This window comes from Zingiber officinale, chromosome 3A (assembly GCF_018446385.1).
Source record: "Zingiber officinale cultivar Zhangliang chromosome 3A, Zo_v1.1, whole genome shotgun sequence".
Lineage (NCBI taxonomy): Eukaryota > Viridiplantae > Streptophyta > Magnoliopsida > Zingiberales > Zingiberaceae > Zingiber > Zingiber officinale.
Genome location: NC_055990.1, coordinates 34,091,241 through 34,112,263, shown reverse-complemented (window position 1 = coordinate 34,112,263; position 21,023 = coordinate 34,091,241). Strand labels below are relative to the sequence as shown.

Below are 21,023 nucleotides of genomic sequence, written 5' to 3'. Positions count from 1 at the left end.
GCTCAACGGCCACCGGAACACTTAACACTGTAGATCATGGTTTCAACGGCCACCGGAACACTTAACACTGTGGATCATGGTTTGTCAGGACGGTCGCGGTAATCATTATAGACTCTATCAGTTCTAATATTATTTCACATAACAGGACGGTGCGATGTGTATATATATATATAAAAATATAATTAAAATTTTAATTTATGTTTAGATTATTAGTAATTTAAGAATTAAAAATAACACGTTTAATATCTAAGAAAAGGAAAAATATAATAAGAATAAATAATAAATCTGTTATATATATATATATTAATTTTTATTATATTTTAATAAAATAATCAGTCGAGCTTAAAAAAATATAAAATATATTTATTAATTAAAATAAAAGTTTTTATTAAAAACTCAATCTTGCCCGAATTCCATTTCCGCCTACCATTGAGCGCTCGTCTTCTCGCGCCGCTTGTGTCTCCCACCATCGTCGTGTCTGCGCCTATGAGCTACTCGATCCGGCCACGCCGAAGAGCGCCTCTGACGCCATCCTTCATCCTCCATTTTGAATAGCACAACGCCGTCAAGACTATAGACGCTGAGAAGCCGAAATGTTATTCATCGAAACTTTGGCACGACATAAGGTGTTCCCGTGCCGGAACGTCCGTTCCAATTATTCCATGTCCGTTCCGACAAACCATGCGTTTCACGGAACGGTCGCATTTCGAATATATATATCACTTAATAAAATTTTTTAATTTATGTTTAATTTATTAGTAATTTATCGTACTAAATATTTAATGATATATTAATCATTTAAAGTTGTGTAAAAAAATACTAAACAATAATAAAAAATATAAATATTATATATATATATATAATGATAATAATTAAAATTTAATCTAATTAAATTTACTTAGAAAAATAATAATAATATAAATAATAGTTAATAAGAAAATAAGTTTATATGATTATATAGATTTTGTTTAGATTTTTTAAAAAATTTAAAATGATTTTTTTATTATATTATATATTAAAATGATTTTGTTTTTAGAAAATAAATTTTATTTATTAAATTCTCCATCTCCTCTCTCTTGTTTCACATCTCACGCGTAGCAACCCTAAATTGCCGCCGCCGCCGGCGCCGCCTTCTTCGACAGCGCGCAAGCTTCCCGATCAGGCCACGCCGGAGCGCCTCCGACGTCGTTTTCCGATTCATCAGGAGGTAATCATTTCCGATCCGTTCCGTTCCTTTCCGGCGTTCCGATCCGTTCTTTTACTGTTATAACGTCCGAGAACGGCATTTCATAGCAAGCCACGTTATTTACCGGAACTTTGGAACGGCGTGAGGCGTTCCCGTGCCGGAACGCCGGTTCCGGCCGTTGCACGCCGGTTCCGGCCGTTCCACGCCCGTTCCGACGAACCATGCTGAGGATGGCCCCCGTTCCATTCACCAATAACAGATGCCTCGTCAGCCCCACCCCGGGAGAGCTCTTAGACGGCAGCGCGCTCGTGGGCTGGGACGACGAAGACCCGTCCATTTTGTCCATTTTGCTCTGTGTAGAGTCCGTTGGAGAAGCCAGGGAGTGGCTCCGGTTCGTGGTCCAACGAATCGGACCCCGCTAGATCCGGGCCAAGCCGTTCCGCTGGGCGGCAATTCGGCAAGGTGACGTCGAAACAGCCCCGGGGAAATCCGACGGTGTTATCTCCGAGTTCCATATCCCCTTGGGGAGATCGCACGGCTGCAAATGGTTGTCGCTTGGAGTGCGGGAGATACATAGATATTTGCATTTGTTGATTAAGATATCTACCGAATGTCACTCCTTTGCCTCGCTGGCACGGAGGAAATCGGGCTTCTCCACCCGTGTTCACATTTGGGCTTATTTGGTGCACGAGGGAATTCGTTAAGTTACAACGTGGCGGAGGAGTAGAATAAAGGGCGACGGAGGAAGAACGCCCGATTCAGAAGCGACGTGTAGGGATTTCATTCGGAAGAGGAAAACGGTGGGCGAGAAGTGGAAAACCCTCGCCTCAGAGATCGCTTCCTTGGGCGACCCGGTTCCCTGTCATCTCAGGTAGATTCACCCGGATCTACCCTCTCTCTCATTTTTATACCGCCTTCGCTTGGATCTTCCTGCAATTTCGCGTTGCTGATTCGGGCGCGTGGGCCGCGGTTCTCCCGCTTTTGGTTCGTTTTCATTTCTCGCTTTGGATGTGCTGATATTCTTTTTCGTCACTGTGTTTCATTTGTTGGGAATCGGGAGAACGGGTGAAATTGGTGCAAAATTGTAGCATTTGTCGATCCAGATCATCTTTTTGTCATCTTGGCATTATGGGTGTGCTAAATTTGTTGTATTGCTAAGCTGCGCAGGCGAATTGGCATCATTCAAAAGTCAATCGAGGATAGGAGATTCAGTTGTATGTGGATACAGTAGAAAAGAATGTAAGAAGTTGAAAGTGGAAGTTTTTATTATGCGAGTTTAGAGTTATAGTTGAGATGGATCAATGTAAAATTATAGATTGGTAGGCCGCGGAAATTGTTACTTGCTTGTCGTGTTAGGGGTTAGATGATTAGATTTTTCTTAGTGGAGTAATATTGAACCTTCATAGAGGATATCAGGTAAGAGGATCGAAGTGTTTGTTGTATAGATCGCAATACGAATGATTATATAAGTGGAAAATTGGCGTAGTGCCAACTTTTAATGCTGGGTGGAACTGATTGGAGTTTTTGTCTAATCAATCACCAGGTACAAGGTATTAGAATAGAAGAACTATGTCATTGTGTCTGATGAAATACTAACTAAATCATAATTCTGAACCACATTTTTATTTCCATTTTTTTTTTAAGTTGTTCCAAAAGAGCTTGAGTTTACTATGCTGCTTTTCAAGAAGTATTCCTAACTATATATACAATAGTTTGAAATGAGTCTTTCATGCTGTGTTTATACTAATGATTTTTTTTAACTATCTTGTCTATTCTTTAAAAAATTTCACCCGCACTTTTATTGTATACTTGAGCTTTATTCTGCAATTGACTCTGAAAGATGTGTTAATTTGTATGTCTACCTAGATTATATGGTTGAAACTATCAACAATTCATTCTTTCCCCAAACCTTTTTTTATGCATCATATAACTTCATTTTTGTTTGAACTGATTTATAGTGTTATTATTGATTTGATTTTTGTTAGACACATTCTGGTAAATTTGATTGCATAGACCAAAGTTTTGAGGTAGTCCATGTTATTGTGATTACTTTCTTCTTTCCTCTTTGAAATATAAATTGCTATCCAAGTTCACATTTCCACTTCCTTCTATTGCATCATTTACTCATGGAAATTCTTTAAATTCTTTTGTAGTAATGGTATTTATGTCTATTTGAATTAAGTTTTTGGTGTTATTCTCTGAAGTCCTAGATTAGAGATTATGATTTATCAGAGAAAGAATTAACTGTGCTGAATGGAAATGTTTTTGGACATTTTAAGTGCACCTTGACCTGCTCCGGGCCTCTCCACGAGCATTCGGTAACTTATGACTTGCTCGCCTACCCTCAACTTCGTTCAAGGCCACCCCACATGACATTTAATCTAGACCATGGATCTGATATCATTTGTTGTGCTTAAAGGATGTTCACATATCTCCACAATGACATGAGATTATCCACTTTGGGCCTAGACCCTCATGACTTTGCTCTTGGGCTCTCCCCAAAAGGCCTTATGCCAATGGAGATATCCTACATCCTTTTAAACCCATGATCTTTATTAAATCTTCCCAATGTGGTTATAAGAGGTTATTTCTGTTACTCAAATCGGTGTGTGTCTATATATATATATATATATATATATCACCTGAGCTTTTTGCCCAAATATTTTTATATCAGTTTGAAATTAAAGAGCATTATTTACAAATTTAATTTGCATACTTAGGATTGGTACCTAGAGCCTCAGACCTTACCCAAGGTTAAATCTACCAAAAGACAAACTTTCCTTGACACACCTAATATAGAGCTAAGCCAGAGAAAGAAATCATATTTCAATTAAGAAACAACAATCATCCCTAAACATATAGAGAAATCAAACTCAATAGCCAACGCGAAACTAGACACAACATAGGGAAAGTGGGCATAAATGTGCAAAATAGATAAAAGGGGAACATAAACATAAACATAGGAATAAGCTAAGCTTTATCAACAGCAAGGTTCGCAAGAATTTGTCATAATCATCAATTAGATGATGAAATAAAAAAAAGGTAAAACTACAAGGAGTTAAAATTTGAACTCCTTGCAACATCAGAAATCCATAGGAACTGAAATAAGTGCAATCGGAGCTCCCAAGGTACATTAGTTGAACTCCTTTATGATGTCCATTATTTATTTCGCCTTTTTATAGATGTTAATATATCAATTCAAAGAATCGACAAAAAAAACCCATGTTGGGTCTGATATGATTTCATATCAGGCCCAACGTATGCGTTTTTGACGATTCTTTCATTTTGCATGTTAACATTTATAAAAAGTCAAAATAAAAAATGGACACCATATTTAAACTCCTTGCAATTTTAGAAATCCATAGAAACTGAAATGAGTGCAATCGGAGCTCTCTAGGTCCGTCAGTGGGTTTTGATCGAAATCCAATGATCGACCTAGAGAGCTCCGATTACACTCATTTTAGTTCTAATGGATTTCTGAAATTGCAAGGTGTTTAAATATGCTATTCATTGTTTATTTTTGCTTCTTCAAATGTATTAAAATGTTATTAAAAAATTAACTAATGTTATTCATATGTTCTGCATGCCGATACAAAAAAGAGAAGAGTGAGAAAAATAATGGAGAAAAGAAAAATAGTAGAAAAAAATTAAATTGCCAGGAGGGTAAAATAGGTAATGCACTTAAAAATGTGCGTTCTTTGGTAAATATCAAAGTAACGTACGCCTTTTGGTAAATTTAGATCTCTACATGCTCCCTTTGGTAAATTGCCGTAACTTATTTGGTTAAATTTAAGATATTTAATATCTATTAAATTTTGTATATAGATTAAATTCAAAATTTATATTTTAAATATTATTGGTAAATTATAGATTATAAATACAAATATTCAATATAATATATATTAAAAATTATAATTTACATACTTATATATATAATTTATATTACAACGTTAAAATTATTTTTTTTAACTTTTGAAATCATATATTTTTAAGAATAAAAATTTTTAAATTGTTTATTGCTTTTTTAGAATTATATTTCAAAATTTTAAATATTTTTTAAAAATTTAAAATTATTTAGAAAAATAAAAATTTGATTGATTAGAATTTAAATAAATTATATATACAAATTTAAAAAATTTAAATTAAATATTTTTATTTTTATTTACTTTAATTTATTTACATTTTAATAATAATAATAATTTATGTATTATAATTATATTTAAAATCTAAAATCCCTAATCGGGATTTAGGGATTCCTTCGTACGCCCATTCGGTTTTCTCAACGAAGTCACCGTCGCCACCACCCGTCGCCCGTCGTCCATTGCCCGCCACCCGCCGTCTGCACTTTGGTTGTGTTGCTTTGAGGTAAATTTTACGACTACTCGATTTATATTCCTTCTGTTCTCGCGTGCTGTCCGCACAACCAAGTGTTGGAACGATAAATACAGCCCGTTTTGGGCGGCATGGGTCAGCACTTGGTGGAAATTAGGAGTGTTATTGATAAGAACGGATCAAAATGAATTATTGTGGAGGATTATCTAGAGTGTAACAGTGTGAATGTTGATTCCTAGTGACAATCATTTTATTATTCTTAAATGATTGACTATGATGAGATTAGTAGGGGCATACTGAGGGAGCTTTAGTTTGGAAAATTAATTCCAATATGCAATTGGTTGGCTTGACGTTACTTACGCTTGAGGATAATTTTGTCAAATATATAAGTTAAATTGTTGAATGAAGTTTGAGTTGTCTTAATTGGGAGTTATGAATAATGTTGTAACTTCGAGGTTTGACATGATGTACCATACCTTATGAAGAACCCAATTTATCTTGTTGTTCTATTTGTATATGAATAATCTGTCTGAGTTGTTCTACTGTCTTCGTATGATCGTATCTTTGTTACTTTCTTTATTCATAATATTCAATTTTGATAATTTGCCAACATGAGATTTGATGATCTATATTCATGTAGTTATATGATAATAACATCTTATATCTTATAACATGAGATTTTGTATAACTCTTTATGCAGGCTATTATGTAGTTTTTTTTTCTCCATATGCTTTAGCATACAATAATTTAGTCAAATAAGGTTTTTTTGGATAGATAATATGATGCAGTTGTTTATTGTAGTTAGAGTTACATACATCTATACAGGCAAGTAGTTAATCTTATGGTTGTAGGATTAGATATGGTCAGAAAACGTAACCTAACATAACACTAATAATGGATGATCTATATGCAAATGAGGCCTTTATTGGATAACAACTATTGTGGTTGAGATTTAAGTTTCATGTCGATTTTACTCTGGATGAGACCTTTGACCCATTAAATTGACCACTTGACGATTTAGCAGTTATATCAATCTTTTCACCTCGATAGTGCATTGACCAAGTAGCAAGTGTGATATGTACTTGCACCTAGTGTGCTCAGACTACCTTCGGTAGTTGTGCATGTGTTAAGGCCACTCAAACACCACTTTCTACTACAAAATGTGAGAGTGAAGGGCTCTCGTTCATTAGATAAGTTCAAACACTTCATTGATTTGTGGATTGCAATAGTAGATTTTATTTGGAGAGTGTTGTTTTTGTATATGTAGGGCTCTTAGAGTTAGTTATTCTATTGTCTTTAGTTTGTATTGTAATTGTTGCAACAACAACAACCACCAAGCCTTTTCCCACTAGGTAGGGTCAGCTGTATAAATCCTTTTACGCCATTTAGCTCTATCTTCTACTATATCAGTATTTATATTTAAATAAATTTTATCTTGTTTTATTGTTGCTAACTAAGTCTTTTTTGGTCTTTCTCTTCCGCATTTGATATGCATGTTTATCATAGTTTCACATCGCCTAACTGGAGCATTTATTAGTCATCTAAATATGTCTGTACCATCTTAAACGTGTCTTTCGGAGTTTTTTCCTTAATAGATGCAACTCTGACTCTCTCTAATGTTCTCATTTCTTATTTTGCCTATCCTCGTATGTGCACTCATCCACCTGAACATCCTCATCTTTGCAACTCTCATTTTCTGCTCATGTGCTTGAGTCATAGCCCAACATTCAGCTCTATACAACATAGCAAGTCTAACTATGATTTTATATAACTTACCTTTAAGTTTAAGAGGTATAAAACACTCACGCTCCCCTCCATTTCACTCATCCTGTTTGTATTCTATGTAAAACATCTCTCTTAATCCCTCCATCGTTTTGAAAAAATGATCCTAAATATTTAAATCTCTCGATTCCGGACAACTTGTCCTCTCCTATCTTAATAATTGTCTCATTACTTCTAATATTGCTAATCTTAAATTTCATATATATTCTATCCTTAATCTACTAAGCTTAAAACTTTTCCTTTCTAGTGTTTGTTGCCAAGATTCTAGTTTAGCATTTACTCTTTCACGTGTTTAATCTACCAAAATAATATCACCTGCACAGCATGCACCACGGTACTGTGTCTTGAATGTGCATTGTGAGTTCGCCCATAATTAATATAAAAAGATAGGGACTTAGAGTTGATCCTTGACGTAACCCTATCTTTATTGGATTTACTTCAGTTACTCCGCCTGAAGTATGCACTCTGGTCGTTATATCCTCGTACATATCCTTAATTAGTTTAATATATGTTACGCTAATACCTCTTTTTTCTATAATTCTCCATATAATTTCTATTGGGACTCTATCATAAGCTTTTTCTAAGTCAATGAATACCATGTGTGGATCTTGTTTTTTCTCTTGATATTTTTTAATTAATTGTCTAAGAAAATGTATAGCTTCTTTGTCGACCTTCCAAGCATGAATTCAAATTGATTTTCGGTTACTGTGGTCTCCTTAATCTTTTTTCTATTATTTTTTTCAAAAGTTTCATAGTATGACCCATTAGTTTAATATCCCTATAGTTTGTACAATTTTGTATGTCTCCTTTGTTCTTATATAAGGGAACTAGAGTACTTATCCTCCATTGATCAGACATTTTTTTCGTTTTCAATATCATGTTAAATAATTTTGTAAGTTATTGAATACCTTATTTTCCTATACACTTACATACCTCTATCGAAATATAATCTAGTCCAACGGTTTTTCCATTGTGCTTATCTTTTAAAGTTTGTTTTATTTCTAAAGTCTGAATTCTACGATAAAAATTAATATTCTATGCTCATTTGTCCTACTTAAATTATCTAAGTTAAGTTGGTTAGCTAAACCTTCATTAAAAAATTGATGAAAATATCTTTTCTACTGTTTTTTTATTTCTCCATCGTTTACTAATACTCTATTATATTCATCTTTAATACATTTTATTTGGCTAAGATCTCTTGTTTTTCTTTCTCTCACTTTAGCTAGTGTCTGCATAAACAGGGTCTAATTTACCTTTTATAGGGATGGTAGAAATTGGAGTATTTTTACTAGTTTCATGATCTCTCTTCTTAAATAAAGAGATATCTTTCCTTTATTTACAATAGATTGATATTCCATTTTGAAATAATTCAAATCATATCCCTAAATAAGTAATAAAATAGCAAACATATAAATAAACAAGTATAATGAATTGTATAAGTATATCTTGAGATAAAATATAAATTAAAATCAAATCATAAAAATTACATAACTCAAAAAATAACATAATTTAGAAAGAGTGTAACTTTAAAGTAATAATTTATCATAACTCATACTAAAAAATAACAAAATTACCAAAAAAAAAGAACTTACTTTTCTGAAATTAAAATCCAAAGTAAGCAAGTCTCGATGCCCACTAAGATCACACCATTCATACTTTTAAGCCTAGAATGACCAAGATTCCTTATGGTGCATGTCCTTTTGACTCACTGAGTACTCTTAGCTATTATTTTCAATTTTGATACCATCTTATCCCATGTTATATTAGAGTTATCGTATATTTCACCTAATACTTATACTTCTACCTTCTCCTTAAATATATTTTTTTTCTCATCCTTTAATTTCCACCACTTAATTCTATGAATCGTATATATTTTCTTTCTATTGATACTATGTTTGAGGCGTATATCCAACACTACTAACTTATGTTGGGTAATTAAGCTTTCTTCAGGGATAACTTTGTAATTTTTTACAAATATTTTTATCCTTCTTCTTAACTATAAGAAAGTCAATTTGCGATTTATTATTTCACTTTTGAATGTGATCAAGTGTTCTTCTTTTTTCTTAAAAAACGTATTAGTTAATATAAGGTCATATATTATCGCAAAATCTAATATAGTTTTCCCTTTCTCATTTCTCGTTCCAAACCCATAATTTTATAATATTACCTTTTTTTTCATTTCATCATCTAATTGATGATTATGATAAATTCTTGTGAACCTTGCTGTTGATAAAGCTTAGCTTATTCCTATGTTTATGTTTATGTTTCCCTTTTATCTATTTTGCACATTTGTGCCCACTTTCCCTATGTTGTGTCTAGTTTCACGTTGGCTATTGAGTTTGATTTCTCTATATGTTCAGGGATGATTGTTGTTTCTTGATTGAAATATGATTTCTTTCTCTGACTTAGCTTTACATTAGGTGTGTCAAGGAAAGTTTGTCTTTTGGTAGATTTGACCTTGGGTAAGGTCTGAGGCTCTAGGTACCAATCCTAAGTATGCAAATTAAATTTGTAAATAATGCTCTTTAATTTCAAACTGATATAAAAATATTTGGGCAAAAAGCTCAGGTGATATATATATATATATATATATATATACACACACACACACCGATTTGAGTAACAAAAATAACCTCTTATAACCACATTGGGAAGATTTAATGAAGATCATGGGTTTAAAAGGATGTAGGATATCTCTATTGGCATGAAACCTTTTGGAGAGAGCCCAAGAGCAAAGTCATGAGGGTCTAGGCCCAAAGTGGATAATCTCATGCCATTGTGGAGATATGTGAACATCCTTTGAGCACAACAAATAATATCAGATCCATGGTTTAGATCAAATGTCATGTGGGGTGGCCTTGAACGAAGTTGAGGGTAGGCCTGGAGCTAGTCATGAGTGACCGGATGCTCGTGGAGAGGCCCGGAGCAGGTCAAGATGCACTTAAAATGTCCAAAAATATTCCCATTCAGCACAGTTAAATCTTTCTCTGATGAATCATAATCCCTAATCTAGGACTTCAGAAAATAACACTAAAAGCTTAATTCAAATAGACATAAATACCATTACTACAAAAGAATTTCCATGAGTAAATGGTGCAATAGAAGGAAGTGGAAATGTGAACTTGGATAGCAATTTATATTTCAAAGAGGAAAGAAGAAAGTAATCACAATAACATGGACTACCTAACCCAATTGTCACATATTTATTTCCAAAACTTTGGTCTATGCAATCAAATTTACCAGAATGTGTCTAACAAAAATCAAATCAATAATAACACTATAAATCAGTTCAAACAAAAATGAAGTTATATGATGCATAAAAAAAGGATTTTGGGAAGAATGAATTGTTGATAGTTTCAACCATATAATCTAGGTAGACATACAAATTAACACATCTTTCAAAGTCAATTGCAGAATAAAGCTCAAGTATATAATAAAAGTGCGGGTGAAATTTTTGAAAGAATAGACAAGATAGTTAAAAAAAATCATTAGTATGAACACAGCATGAAAGACTTATTTCAAACTATTGTATATATAGTTAGGAATACTTCTTGAAAAGCAGCATAGTAAACTCAAGCTCTTTTGGAACAACTTAAATAAAAAAATTGGAAATAAAAATGTGGTTCAAAATTATGATTTAGTTAGTATTTCATCGGATACAATGACATAGTTCTTTTATTCTAATACCTTGTACCTGGGTGATTGATTAGACAAAAACTCCAATCAGTTCCATCAAGCATTAAAAATTTGGCACTACGCTAATTTTCCACTTATATAATCATACGTTTTGCGATCTATGCAACAAACACTTCGATCCTCTTACCTGACGTCCTCTATGAAGGTTCAATATTACTCCACTAAGAAAAATCTAATCATCTAACCCCTAACACGATAAATAAGTAACAATTTCCGCTGCCTACCAATCTATAATTTTACATTGATCCATCTCAACTATAACTCTAAACTCGCATAATAAAAACTTCCACTTTCAACTTCTTACATTCTTTTCTATTGTATTCAACTGAATCTCCTATCCTCGATTGACTTATGATGCCAATTCGCCTGCGCAGCTTAGCAATACAACAAATTTAGCACACCCATAATGCCAAGATGACGAAAAGATGATCTGGATCGACAAATGCTTCAATTTTGCACCAATTTCACCCGTTCTCCCGATTCCCAACAAATGAAACACAACGACGAAAAAGAATATGAGCACATCCAAAGCGAGAAATGAAAACGAACCAGAACCGCGACCCACGTGCCCGAATCAGCAACGCAAAATTGCAGGAAGATCCAAGCAAGGCGACATAAAAATGAGAGAGAGGGTAGATTCGGACGGATCTACCTGAGATGACAGGGAACCGGGTCGCCCAAGGAAGCGATCTCTGAGGCGAGGGTTTTCCGCTTCTCGCCCACCGTTTTCCTCTTCCGAATGAAATCCCTACACGTCGCTTCTGAATCGGGCGTTCTTCCTCCGTCGCCCTTTATTCTACTCTTCCGCTACGTTGTAACTTAACGAATTCCCTCGTGCGCCAAATAAGCCCAAATGTGAACACGGGTGGGGAAGCCCGATTTCCTCCGTGGCAGCGATGCAAAGGAGTGATGATTCGGTAAATATCTTAATCAACAAATACAGATATCTATGTATCTCCCGCACTCCAAGCGACAACCATTTGCAGCCGTGTGATCTCCCCTAGGTGATATGAAACTCGGAGATATCCTATATCTTTTTAAACCCATGATCTTTATTAAATCTTCCCAATGTGGTTATAAGAGGTTATTTCTGTTACTCTTTGTCATCTCCCTCATGCTAATGGAGATATCCTACATCCTTTTAAACCCAAGATCTTTATTAAATCTTCCCAATATGGTTATAAGAGGTTATTTCTGTTACTCAAATCGGTGTGTGTGTATATATATATATATATATATATATATATATATATATATATATATATATATATATCACCTGAGCTTTTTGCCCAAATATTTTTATATCAGTTTGAAATTAACAGGGATTATGATTTATCAGAGAAAGAATTAACTGTGCTAAATGGGAATGTTTTTGGACATTTTAAGTGCAGATCAAGGCATTGATCACTACAGGGACCGGATACTTAGAACAATAATACTATCTCAGGAGAATTAAAACATTCTACCAGTGATATTTGTCAAAGAGAAATTCCAGCATGTATGATTCAGGACACATCAGATAAGCCCGCCCTAATATCAAGTCTGTGATGGGATCTCCCAAAAGGAAGTTTGAGGGTGAGTACTTCGACAATGTGTCAGTTTCCAACAAAAGAATTTCAATGCAGAATACTGTTGATGTGGATCCCAATCAAAGTGAGATCTCTTGTAGTAAAGATGGTTCAACGTGGACAAATGGTGATGGATCATTAGCTAATCTTGATCTAATTTTAGTGACTAACAATGAAAAAATGCCAGAACAAACAAATGATAGAGCTTATCGAACAAGTTGTATAGCCGGTGAGGGTACTTCCATCTTTATTATGTTGAAAGATAATATCTCAAAAGATGATGGGACTGACAAAATGGGAGTAGAAAATGATTTATCAGCTATCAATTCGTCTACCAATGAGGCAGCAGTCCATGACATTCAAGAATCACCTGCAGCAGAAGAAAGTAACGATACAATTTATATCCAAGCTGGTTCTGGGGTAGAGTGGATGCTTCCACAAGGAAATATACCGCACAACCTGAGGGATGGCTCACAGAGTAGCGACACCCCAAGAATCAGTGCTAAACTTGAAGATTGTGATTCACATTATGGCGTTGCTCAAGATTTACACAATAACACAAACTTATTCCTAGAGACATCTTCAAACACATACCATCTGGAAGCTACCAGTTTTACTGAGGATGACAAGAATGCGGAAGTAGAAAGAATAAGAGGTTACACACACGAAATCCCAAAAATCCACTCAGGTGCAATTTGCACCTTTCAGTCAGTTTCTACGCCTGTTGATTCTTCTGATCCTACTAGGCTATATATGTCAGATAAGAAAGCAACTACCAACAGTGTAGTTGTACAGCAGACTGAGAGCTGGCTGGACAGCTCTGGTGCAGCACATCAGTGTGATGTTGTCTCTGTGGAAGCCAGCCTAAAGTTCCTTCAATCTGGCCTGAAAGAAGGAGGAAGTGTGCCTCCATCACCAATTAGAGGTTTAATACTATCTCCTCCAATTTTACCCATGAAGCAACATAATCAATTGGATTCATGTAATGAAGAATGTGCAAATTTCTCATTTAGATTAGAGAACAAGTTTGGTAATGATTCATCAGGGAACACTTTTAGAGAGACATGTAACTTAGGACCTGAAGACGAATCCGAATGTGTGAAATCAGCTATTAATGATAAATACAAACATACTGATCCGGAGGAGAAAATACTTTTGTCATCATCAGCAAGTCATATCATGTCTTCTGATATAACCCAGGGCCAGGTCACAAGTTCAAATTTTGCTTTGCCTAATACAGAAAAAAGTTCTAAATTTTCACGGAAAAAGTTAATTGTTCTTGATTTGAATGGATTACTGGCTGATATCAATCAGGATTACCGGAATGCTCATAAAGCACATAGCAGAGTTGGAGGGAAATTAGGTGCATATTTTCTTGTTTTTGATTATTGTTGTGATTTTGTTTTGGCTATTACAACTACTGATGGATATTGTGTTTTCACTTTGCATCAGTTTTCAAAAGGCCCTTCTGTGATGATTTTCTCAAGTTTTGTTTCGAGAGATTTAATGTAGGTGTCTGGTCCTCAAGAAGAAGGTTCATCCTTTATTATTTTTTACCTGGTTTCAACTTTTCTTTTGTGACGATAGTATTTTGAGGTGCCGATAATTTTTTCTTGAGTGCAACACTAAATTTATCTTTGTTTTATCATTGGCAGATACAATGTGGACTCTGTGGTTGAATATCTCATGGGAGATTTGAAAAGTAAACTGTTATTTTGTTGGGTAAGGGATCTCATAACCTTGGTTCTTTTGAAAATTCGAAATTTTGTTCTAGGCATCAAGGCATGCCTTCAATCTTGTCATCTGATTTTCTGTGAATTACATTCAATTAATTTATTCAATAGTGCTTTCCAAGTCTATTTTTTTCCAAACGGAGTAATGATTTTTTTAAAAGATCTGGTTAAATATATTTTAACATTACATTAACATAAATATTTTCTTGATAAAGACTATGTATCCTTTACCAAAGTTCGAGAACAAAACAAAAGTTAAAACGTTGAGAATATATACACACTAGTGTGATAAATAGATAAAATGGTGAAAAGAAAAGCAAATATTGAAGTTGACATAAAACTGTTGGGGCAAAAAGAAGTTAACATACACTATTCTCTAGTTTTTTAATATTTAGATGGTTTGTTGAGTGGATTAAGAAGTTGATCATGATATTTAGATCTACAAGTCGCAAGGCCTTTGTACCAATATCAATTCTTTGTATGCCAAAATTAAAACTTTGCACAATCCTTGCTTGACTGGTTGCCCACTGCTAAGTATTGTAGTCAAGCTAATAAATAAGGTGATCTTATCCATCCAACTTCTATTGTTAAGACTTTAATAAGTTCATATTTGATTCAATCATGATAGTCATTTGACATTGGTAGTTTGCATTCACTTCCATACTTCCTAATGACATTAAGATTTTCTCAAATTTTTTATTGCATGTCTGTGGCCTAAATTTTTTAAGGTAATTTCTTTGTGTTTCATTTAGGACCAATCAAAATGCACTGACACTGGATGTGTGACCATCGACAACATTCATAAACCACTTCTTCTCAAGGAGCTAAACAAATTATGGGACAAAGAGGACCCTGACCTTCCATGGGAAAAGGGAGAATACTCAGCATCTAACACATTACTTATAGATGATTCTCCTTACAAAGCTCTTTGCAATCCCGTAACTATGCCCCATTTTCCTTGTTTTTTCAAAAACTATTTTACCTTTAGATAACTCATCTTTCTTACATTTTATGTTCTATATTAATATTTGTTATAACTTCATTTTCTGCAGCCTCACACTGCTATTTTCCCAGATCCATATAGTTTTACCAACAAAGATGACGATTGCTTGGGTAAACTTCTACACATGCACCATTCAATTCTTTCTGTTTTACCATGCATCTCATTGTTTTAAATCATACAGGACCTGAAGGCAGGCTTCGTCATTATTTGGAAGGGCTAGCAATGGCAGATGATGTTCAACTATATATTCAAGCAAATCCTTTTGGCCAGAATCCTATTGCAGATAGTAATCCATCATGGAAATTCTACCATCAGATCATTGATAAAATTCAGAACTCATCATCTCTAACTACTTGAAGCTGATGGTTTCTCCTCATTGCCTGTGCTGTAGTGATTGTATTTTTCATAAAGGTAAATGATTAGGTTGTTCATTAGTAGATGTCCCATGCACATGTCTAAACCTGAGGATTCTTCAGAAACTCTTCTGTGTATTGAAGTGTATGCATAATGTAGACTGATGCTTGGGACAGGTCTCCCTTTTTGCTGTTTATAGAAGTGGTAGAAGGTTTTGTTTTTTGTATTTCTGTTGTTTCTTTTTCTTTTTCTTTTTTTTCAGAGAGAAGCTTTTACATTTTGACATTGTCATTAGCAACAGTTTAACCTGATATAATTCTTTAACTTCGCAGATGCCACAGTTATGTTCAAGTCTTTGTAAATCTGGAAGAGTGGAACTACTCTAATATTATTCTTATTGGTTTGCAAGGGAATGCAAATTTCTCATAAATCCTCTTTTTAGCAATTCCGTTCTTTTGGGCAATATACTGCAAAAGATGGTTCTTATTTCATATTAAACCTCATCAATCATTTGAAGTTGTTCTCCAGCTCTGTACATGTGTTTCCAAAGTACTTGAATGCTTCATCTGATTGTTTTAATGTTTAATTGTTTGTTTATCGATGTGGATCAAGTTGAAATATCTTCATTTAGGATGATACTAAGTTCAGAACTTCATAGCAATTCGAACTCTAGCTGGTTAAATTTACAAACATTGCGTAGCTTTTTGTAGACTTGAATCTGTATGGTCCATGATCCTGTGTTTGATGGTTGGTATGAAAAGGATATGTTGAATAATTGAAGCATCGAGAGCTTTCATTTGGCCCAAACATTAAATGTACATTAAATGTGATGGATTATGCTACGGTCAATATTTCATCTTATTAGTTCTTTTGGACAGTATGTCATTTTATTGATTGTTGACGGATAAATATCAGCTTGGTTTACTTTGTCAAAAATAAAAAAAGAAAAAAAAAATGCAGGCTCATGGATTGTTTAGCTTCAATCACCAAATATATATATATAAACATTATCTTTTGTGAAATTTATCTACTTGCCAATGAAAGAACATGCTCTAACAACTACTCAAATAATACCTCAATTCAGACAGTCTCACAAGAAAGAAAGCAAAAGAAAAAGAGAAAAACAGACAACAATTTCTAATTTTCCTGATGCTCCACCAACCATGGAATCATTTTCTGTTGCCACTAGGGAACATGAACAAGATCAGAAATGCTTTTATCACATACATTTGTTCCTTTTGTTTTCACAGCCATTTCCACAAAACACAAGTGTGCCAACCAATGAAGCAAATTAGAACTGTAGAGCAGTCCTCAACTCAACAAAGCCATCCATGAGCAAATGCCAATTGAGAGGAGAGAGGTCAGTGCTGCCGAGATTAGAAAGCCGCTGGAGTTGTCAGGGAAGTTGCTTGATGGTCCTAATCCTCCAAATACTCCATTGGGAGGGCTTAAGGTGCCCGGGGTGCTTATTACTGGTGTAGTAGAATTTGTGCCAGCGGAACTGGAGAAAGACAAGTTTGCCGACAGATCAACAAAGATATTGTCAGGCAATGCAAAGCATCACCAACATAACATCCGAAGCAAACCAAACAACAGTCTTCTTTAGATTTTTTGTTTTGTTTTTGTTTAAGTTAGACATTACTTGAGATTGTTATGGAATAATAATTCAGACATGGCCACCATAAGATAAACATCTATATACCTTGCAGTGGCAGGGTAAGTGCAACCAGAGTAACCTGTAAAAAATAATAGAGTTTAATACTACATCTTACAAGGATAATAATTTGATAGAGGATAAGAAGAGATTCAAAAACTGACTTGGATCTGTTGTGGTGAGACTGGCGGTGCCAGAGAAATCACAAGCCCCTTGTGCTTGCCCCTTTCTCTGGTAGTAACTGTTGGCAGCATAAGAGCAATGGGATCTCACTGTGTTGGGGTTGTAACAAGCTCCATTTTGGCCAATGGAGGAGCAGTCAGCTCCGGCTCCACAAGCGTAGTCCAGTGTCTTCTGAAGAGCAGTATCACTCACGTCAGCTTTACACACACACCAAGCAGCATCTGCCAAACCAGAAAGCAACCTTCAAATTCAATGGCAAAATTATGCAGGCAGAGAGAAGAGAATGATAGACTTTTCTTGAATTAGCAAATATCGCCCTCAAATGGTTTTGCTTTCTACTAATTTCACCCAGTTTAAGCCCAACTCGTTGCAAAATTTTCCACTCAAATCAGCAGTATCAAGTAGTATATGGTGAAAGTAATGTGAGTATGAGACTCTGAGTCTGTACTGAGTAAAAAGAAAAACAAAAGAAAGAGAAAAGAAAACTGATCCAAATGGTTTCTAAGGTTTAATGAGGGAAAAGAATAAAAAAAATAAAGAAGAAACCTTCAAATTGCTTGATTAACATAGAAACAAGATCTTCTCTTAAAATCATAGTTGCAGAGATTACCGTTGCTTGCATCAAAATAGAGAGGTTGGTATATATGATTGTACGTTTTGGGAATTTATCATCTCTAGCAAGCAAAGACACTCAAAGAAAACTTCTTTGAAGTACGGAGAAACACTCTAACAAGTAAGACAGATAGTTTGAAATTAAGTGTAATCGATGAAACGTAGGAAAATAAAGCGTTATCAAGAACACTTGAGAAAGTTAAAATACAAAAGAGGATATATGATGCAAAGAATTTCCATATTCTCGTCCGAAACAAATTGATGAGAGCCAGGAAAGCAACCTTAAAAGTAAAATTAAAAACAAAAAACAAAAACATTGAGCTAGGGGTTGGGGATAAGGGAAGAAGGAAACGAATCCCTCAAAACCAATAGCCAAAATGTATCGGAAAGAAGATTAGCTCGAACTTCATTAAAAGCATCAAACCAAAAACATTACCATCAATAGACAGTCTTAATGTCTGATGTATTATCACTCAATGAAGCATCAATAGAGCAAAATGTTTCCACCTAGCATCAAAATATTGATAGTGGTATTTTAGCTGATAGAGATCTACATCTGGCTGCACCATGAGACTAACAAAAGATCACAGTACGGAAACCGAAACGCTAAAAAGGACTGAACAAAAGATCATAGAGAACAACACACCCATCGCAAATTAAAGCAGAAATATCATAAAAACAAATTCACAACACATGCTTCTCTAGCAACTACTGAAGAAAAGTTTAAAAAACAAAAAGGAAACAGGATGAAAATTGTGTCCATGTTTTGATCTGAAAAAAAGGTCACGATCGAAGACCGGAAACATAAAAAAAAAAAAAGTCGACAAGAAGAAGAAGAAGAAGACAAAAGGCATGCCTGAAAAAAAAAACCCACATGATTACATCATAGAAAAGGTGACGAGATCTGGAGTGAGCTCGAACTTGCCTGCTCCACCGACCACGGCGAGGGAGAGAAGTAGAAGAGCTAGAGCAGCCATGGCGACAGTGAGAAACGAGGAGTCTGGCGTGAGGCGGAGGAAGAAAACCAGAGCGCGATCGAGTCCAGTACTTGTATAAGAGCGACAGAGAGAGGAGAGAGCATGGGGAAGAGAGCCAGCTTTTGATCGTGTCCGTTTCAGCGGACATCAACGGTCAAAAAATAACGTGTGGACGCTGTTCAGCAGGGTAAAAACAAAAGAGGGGCCCATTGCCGACACGAGCTGCCCTCCTCGTTCCTCGTTGTCCGTTGCATGCTGCTGTTTCTCTTTTTCTATTAATTTAATTTTATAAATTAGTTTCCGGAATTAAAAATTATAAATCGACGTTACTTTTTTTTTTTTCTAAATTAATTATTATCGTGCTAAAATAAGAGCCCAAGCTAATTTTTTGCATTATTTTTCAGACCATAAGTTATTTTGTAATTTAGTTTATGGTAAAAAATAACACTAGTTTAACAAAAATAATGTTGGACAATATTCCAACAATTGAGATATTTGTCGAAGATAATAAAGAATAATCTGAATTACAAATTATAAATCGAAGTAATAAATTTAGGCTTTTCTACAACTTTTAATCTTAAACTATTAAACTATTAAACTATTAAGTAGAGAAAAAAAAAATGTTGATTTATCTGAGTTGCCGGCTGCGTGAAGCGATCACGTAATCGTCTGTTGGACTAATGAGTGGACTTCCTTGAGCTCGAGTGGGACATGGTGGCGGCGTGAGGTTCGTGAGTACTCATGAGCCCAAATGGAGAGTCAAGTGTCAAGTGAGGATGTCAAGTGCTCCTGAGTGTAGCGTCGAGTGCTCCGCTGAGTGCCGAGTCGGGATGCCAAGTGTTCTCATATTCGGGTTGTCCGACTGTCGAGTCTGAATGGGGAAAGCGAGACATTGAAGCATGTTGATGTGGTAAGTAGAGAGGGGGGCATTTTTATCATTTCACTGTGCATCCTCCTTTTAGGTCTCTGGGATGGACGAAAGAAAGGGAGGTGCTTCGTGTTTTTCTACGCCGCCTCACAAGGGGGCTACGTTTTTGGGCCACCGCCAACGAAGCACGCATGTCGCCACTCCTCTGCCTCCCTTCCTCTAGCCTTCTCGAAGCGGGCGTCGCCGAGCGGCACCGCCACCTCCTCACGCCATTGCCGCCGCATGGACTCACACGAGGACGTCACTGCCTCTTCCTTTTTCTTCTCCCGACGACCGCGCGACTGCCAACTCTCACGCACGTCACCACGCGCTGACAGCCACTCCCCTCCTGTTCACACCACTGTCATCGTCGTCGCCGCCACCGCCTTCTCCCTCGTCGCCGATGAACCACCGCTCCCCCTCTCTCTCTTGCTCCATCCTCTCTTCACGCACGTTGCTTTGCCACGACAGACACTATTGCTGGTCATCGAACACCTTAAGCCGCTCATCCCAGTGTCGCTGCCACCACAGCAACGCAGGTTAGGTCTGTCGTCGTCTTCCTTCTCCAAGTCGACGTCGCTAAGGTCGCCACAGCAGTTGCGCTGCCGCCCTCCTCGTCAACACCTCCTTCTCCCCCTCAGGCCACCATAGCCCTGCACAAGACGCCACTTGCGTCACCTCCGTCTGCCAGCCAGCATCCTGGCTCTGACCAGCCGACCCTCTCGACGTCAAGCCGGCCTTCGATTAGAGTGGCTAGCAGCCTCCATCATCGATATGGTGTTAGAACCGCTGCTACTGGTGCGGATCTGCCAGAGTTGTACGCCTTCAATGCCGATCGGGCCTTTTAGTTCCCATTGTCTCACACTCCCTTAGTACCTCGAGCTTATATTGTTGATCGGGCATCCGAGCCCTCGTCACTATTGTGGTTCGATAGGATCTATTATGTTCCGGCCTTCGAGACGTCATTGTGTTCCGTTGTGTTCCGGCTTTCTTGCCGATATCATATCCCGACATGTGTGTCAATGTCATATCCCGA

The 21,023-nt window shown here is 36.0% G+C and overlaps 2 protein-coding genes across 4 annotated transcripts; one reads left to right on the top strand and one right to left on the bottom strand.

Annotated features, from left to right (window-relative positions):
• Positions 1 to 1,071: 1,071 nt before the first annotated feature.
• LOC122051707 lies at positions 1,072 to 16,280 on the top strand. Of its 3 annotated transcripts, XR_006131508.1 has the most exons (8): positions 1,072 to 1,207; positions 12,388 to 13,927; positions 14,017 to 14,098; positions 14,220 to 14,286; positions 15,050 to 15,235; positions 15,350 to 15,410; positions 15,482 to 15,711; positions 15,987 to 16,280. XR_006131508.1 is itself a non-coding variant. In XM_042612938.1 (7 exons), the coding sequence occupies exons 2-7, from the start codon at positions 12,544 to 12,546 to the stop codon at positions 15,655 to 15,657; spliced, it is 1,956 nt and encodes a 651-aa protein (XP_042468872.1). In that variant the 5' UTR covers positions 1,072 to 1,207; positions 12,388 to 12,543; the 3' UTR covers positions 15,658 to 15,978. The 3 variants fall into 3 exon arrangements, 2 of the variants coding, with proteins under 2 accessions (XP_042468872.1, XP_042468873.1); XM_042612938.1 differs by lacking the exon at positions 15,987 to 16,280 and having other exon boundaries at positions 15,482 to 15,978; XM_042612939.1 differs by lacking the exon at positions 15,987 to 16,280 and having other exon boundaries at positions 12,383 to 13,927; positions 15,482 to 15,978.
• Positions 16,281 to 16,702: 422 nt separating this feature from the next.
• Positions 16,703 to 19,181, bottom strand: LOC122051708 (PLASMODESMATA CALLOSE-BINDING PROTEIN 3-like). Its single transcript, XM_042612940.1, has 4 exons — positions 19,029 to 19,181; positions 17,473 to 17,712; positions 17,357 to 17,390; positions 16,703 to 17,155 (listed from the first exon to the last, which is right to left on the bottom strand). Exons 1-4 carry the CDS (start codon positions 19,078 to 19,080, stop codon positions 16,966 to 16,968), a joined length of 516 nt encoding a protein of 171 aa, XP_042468874.1. The 5' UTR covers positions 19,081 to 19,181; the 3' UTR covers positions 16,703 to 16,965.
• Positions 19,182 to 21,023: the final 1,842 nt, after the last annotated feature.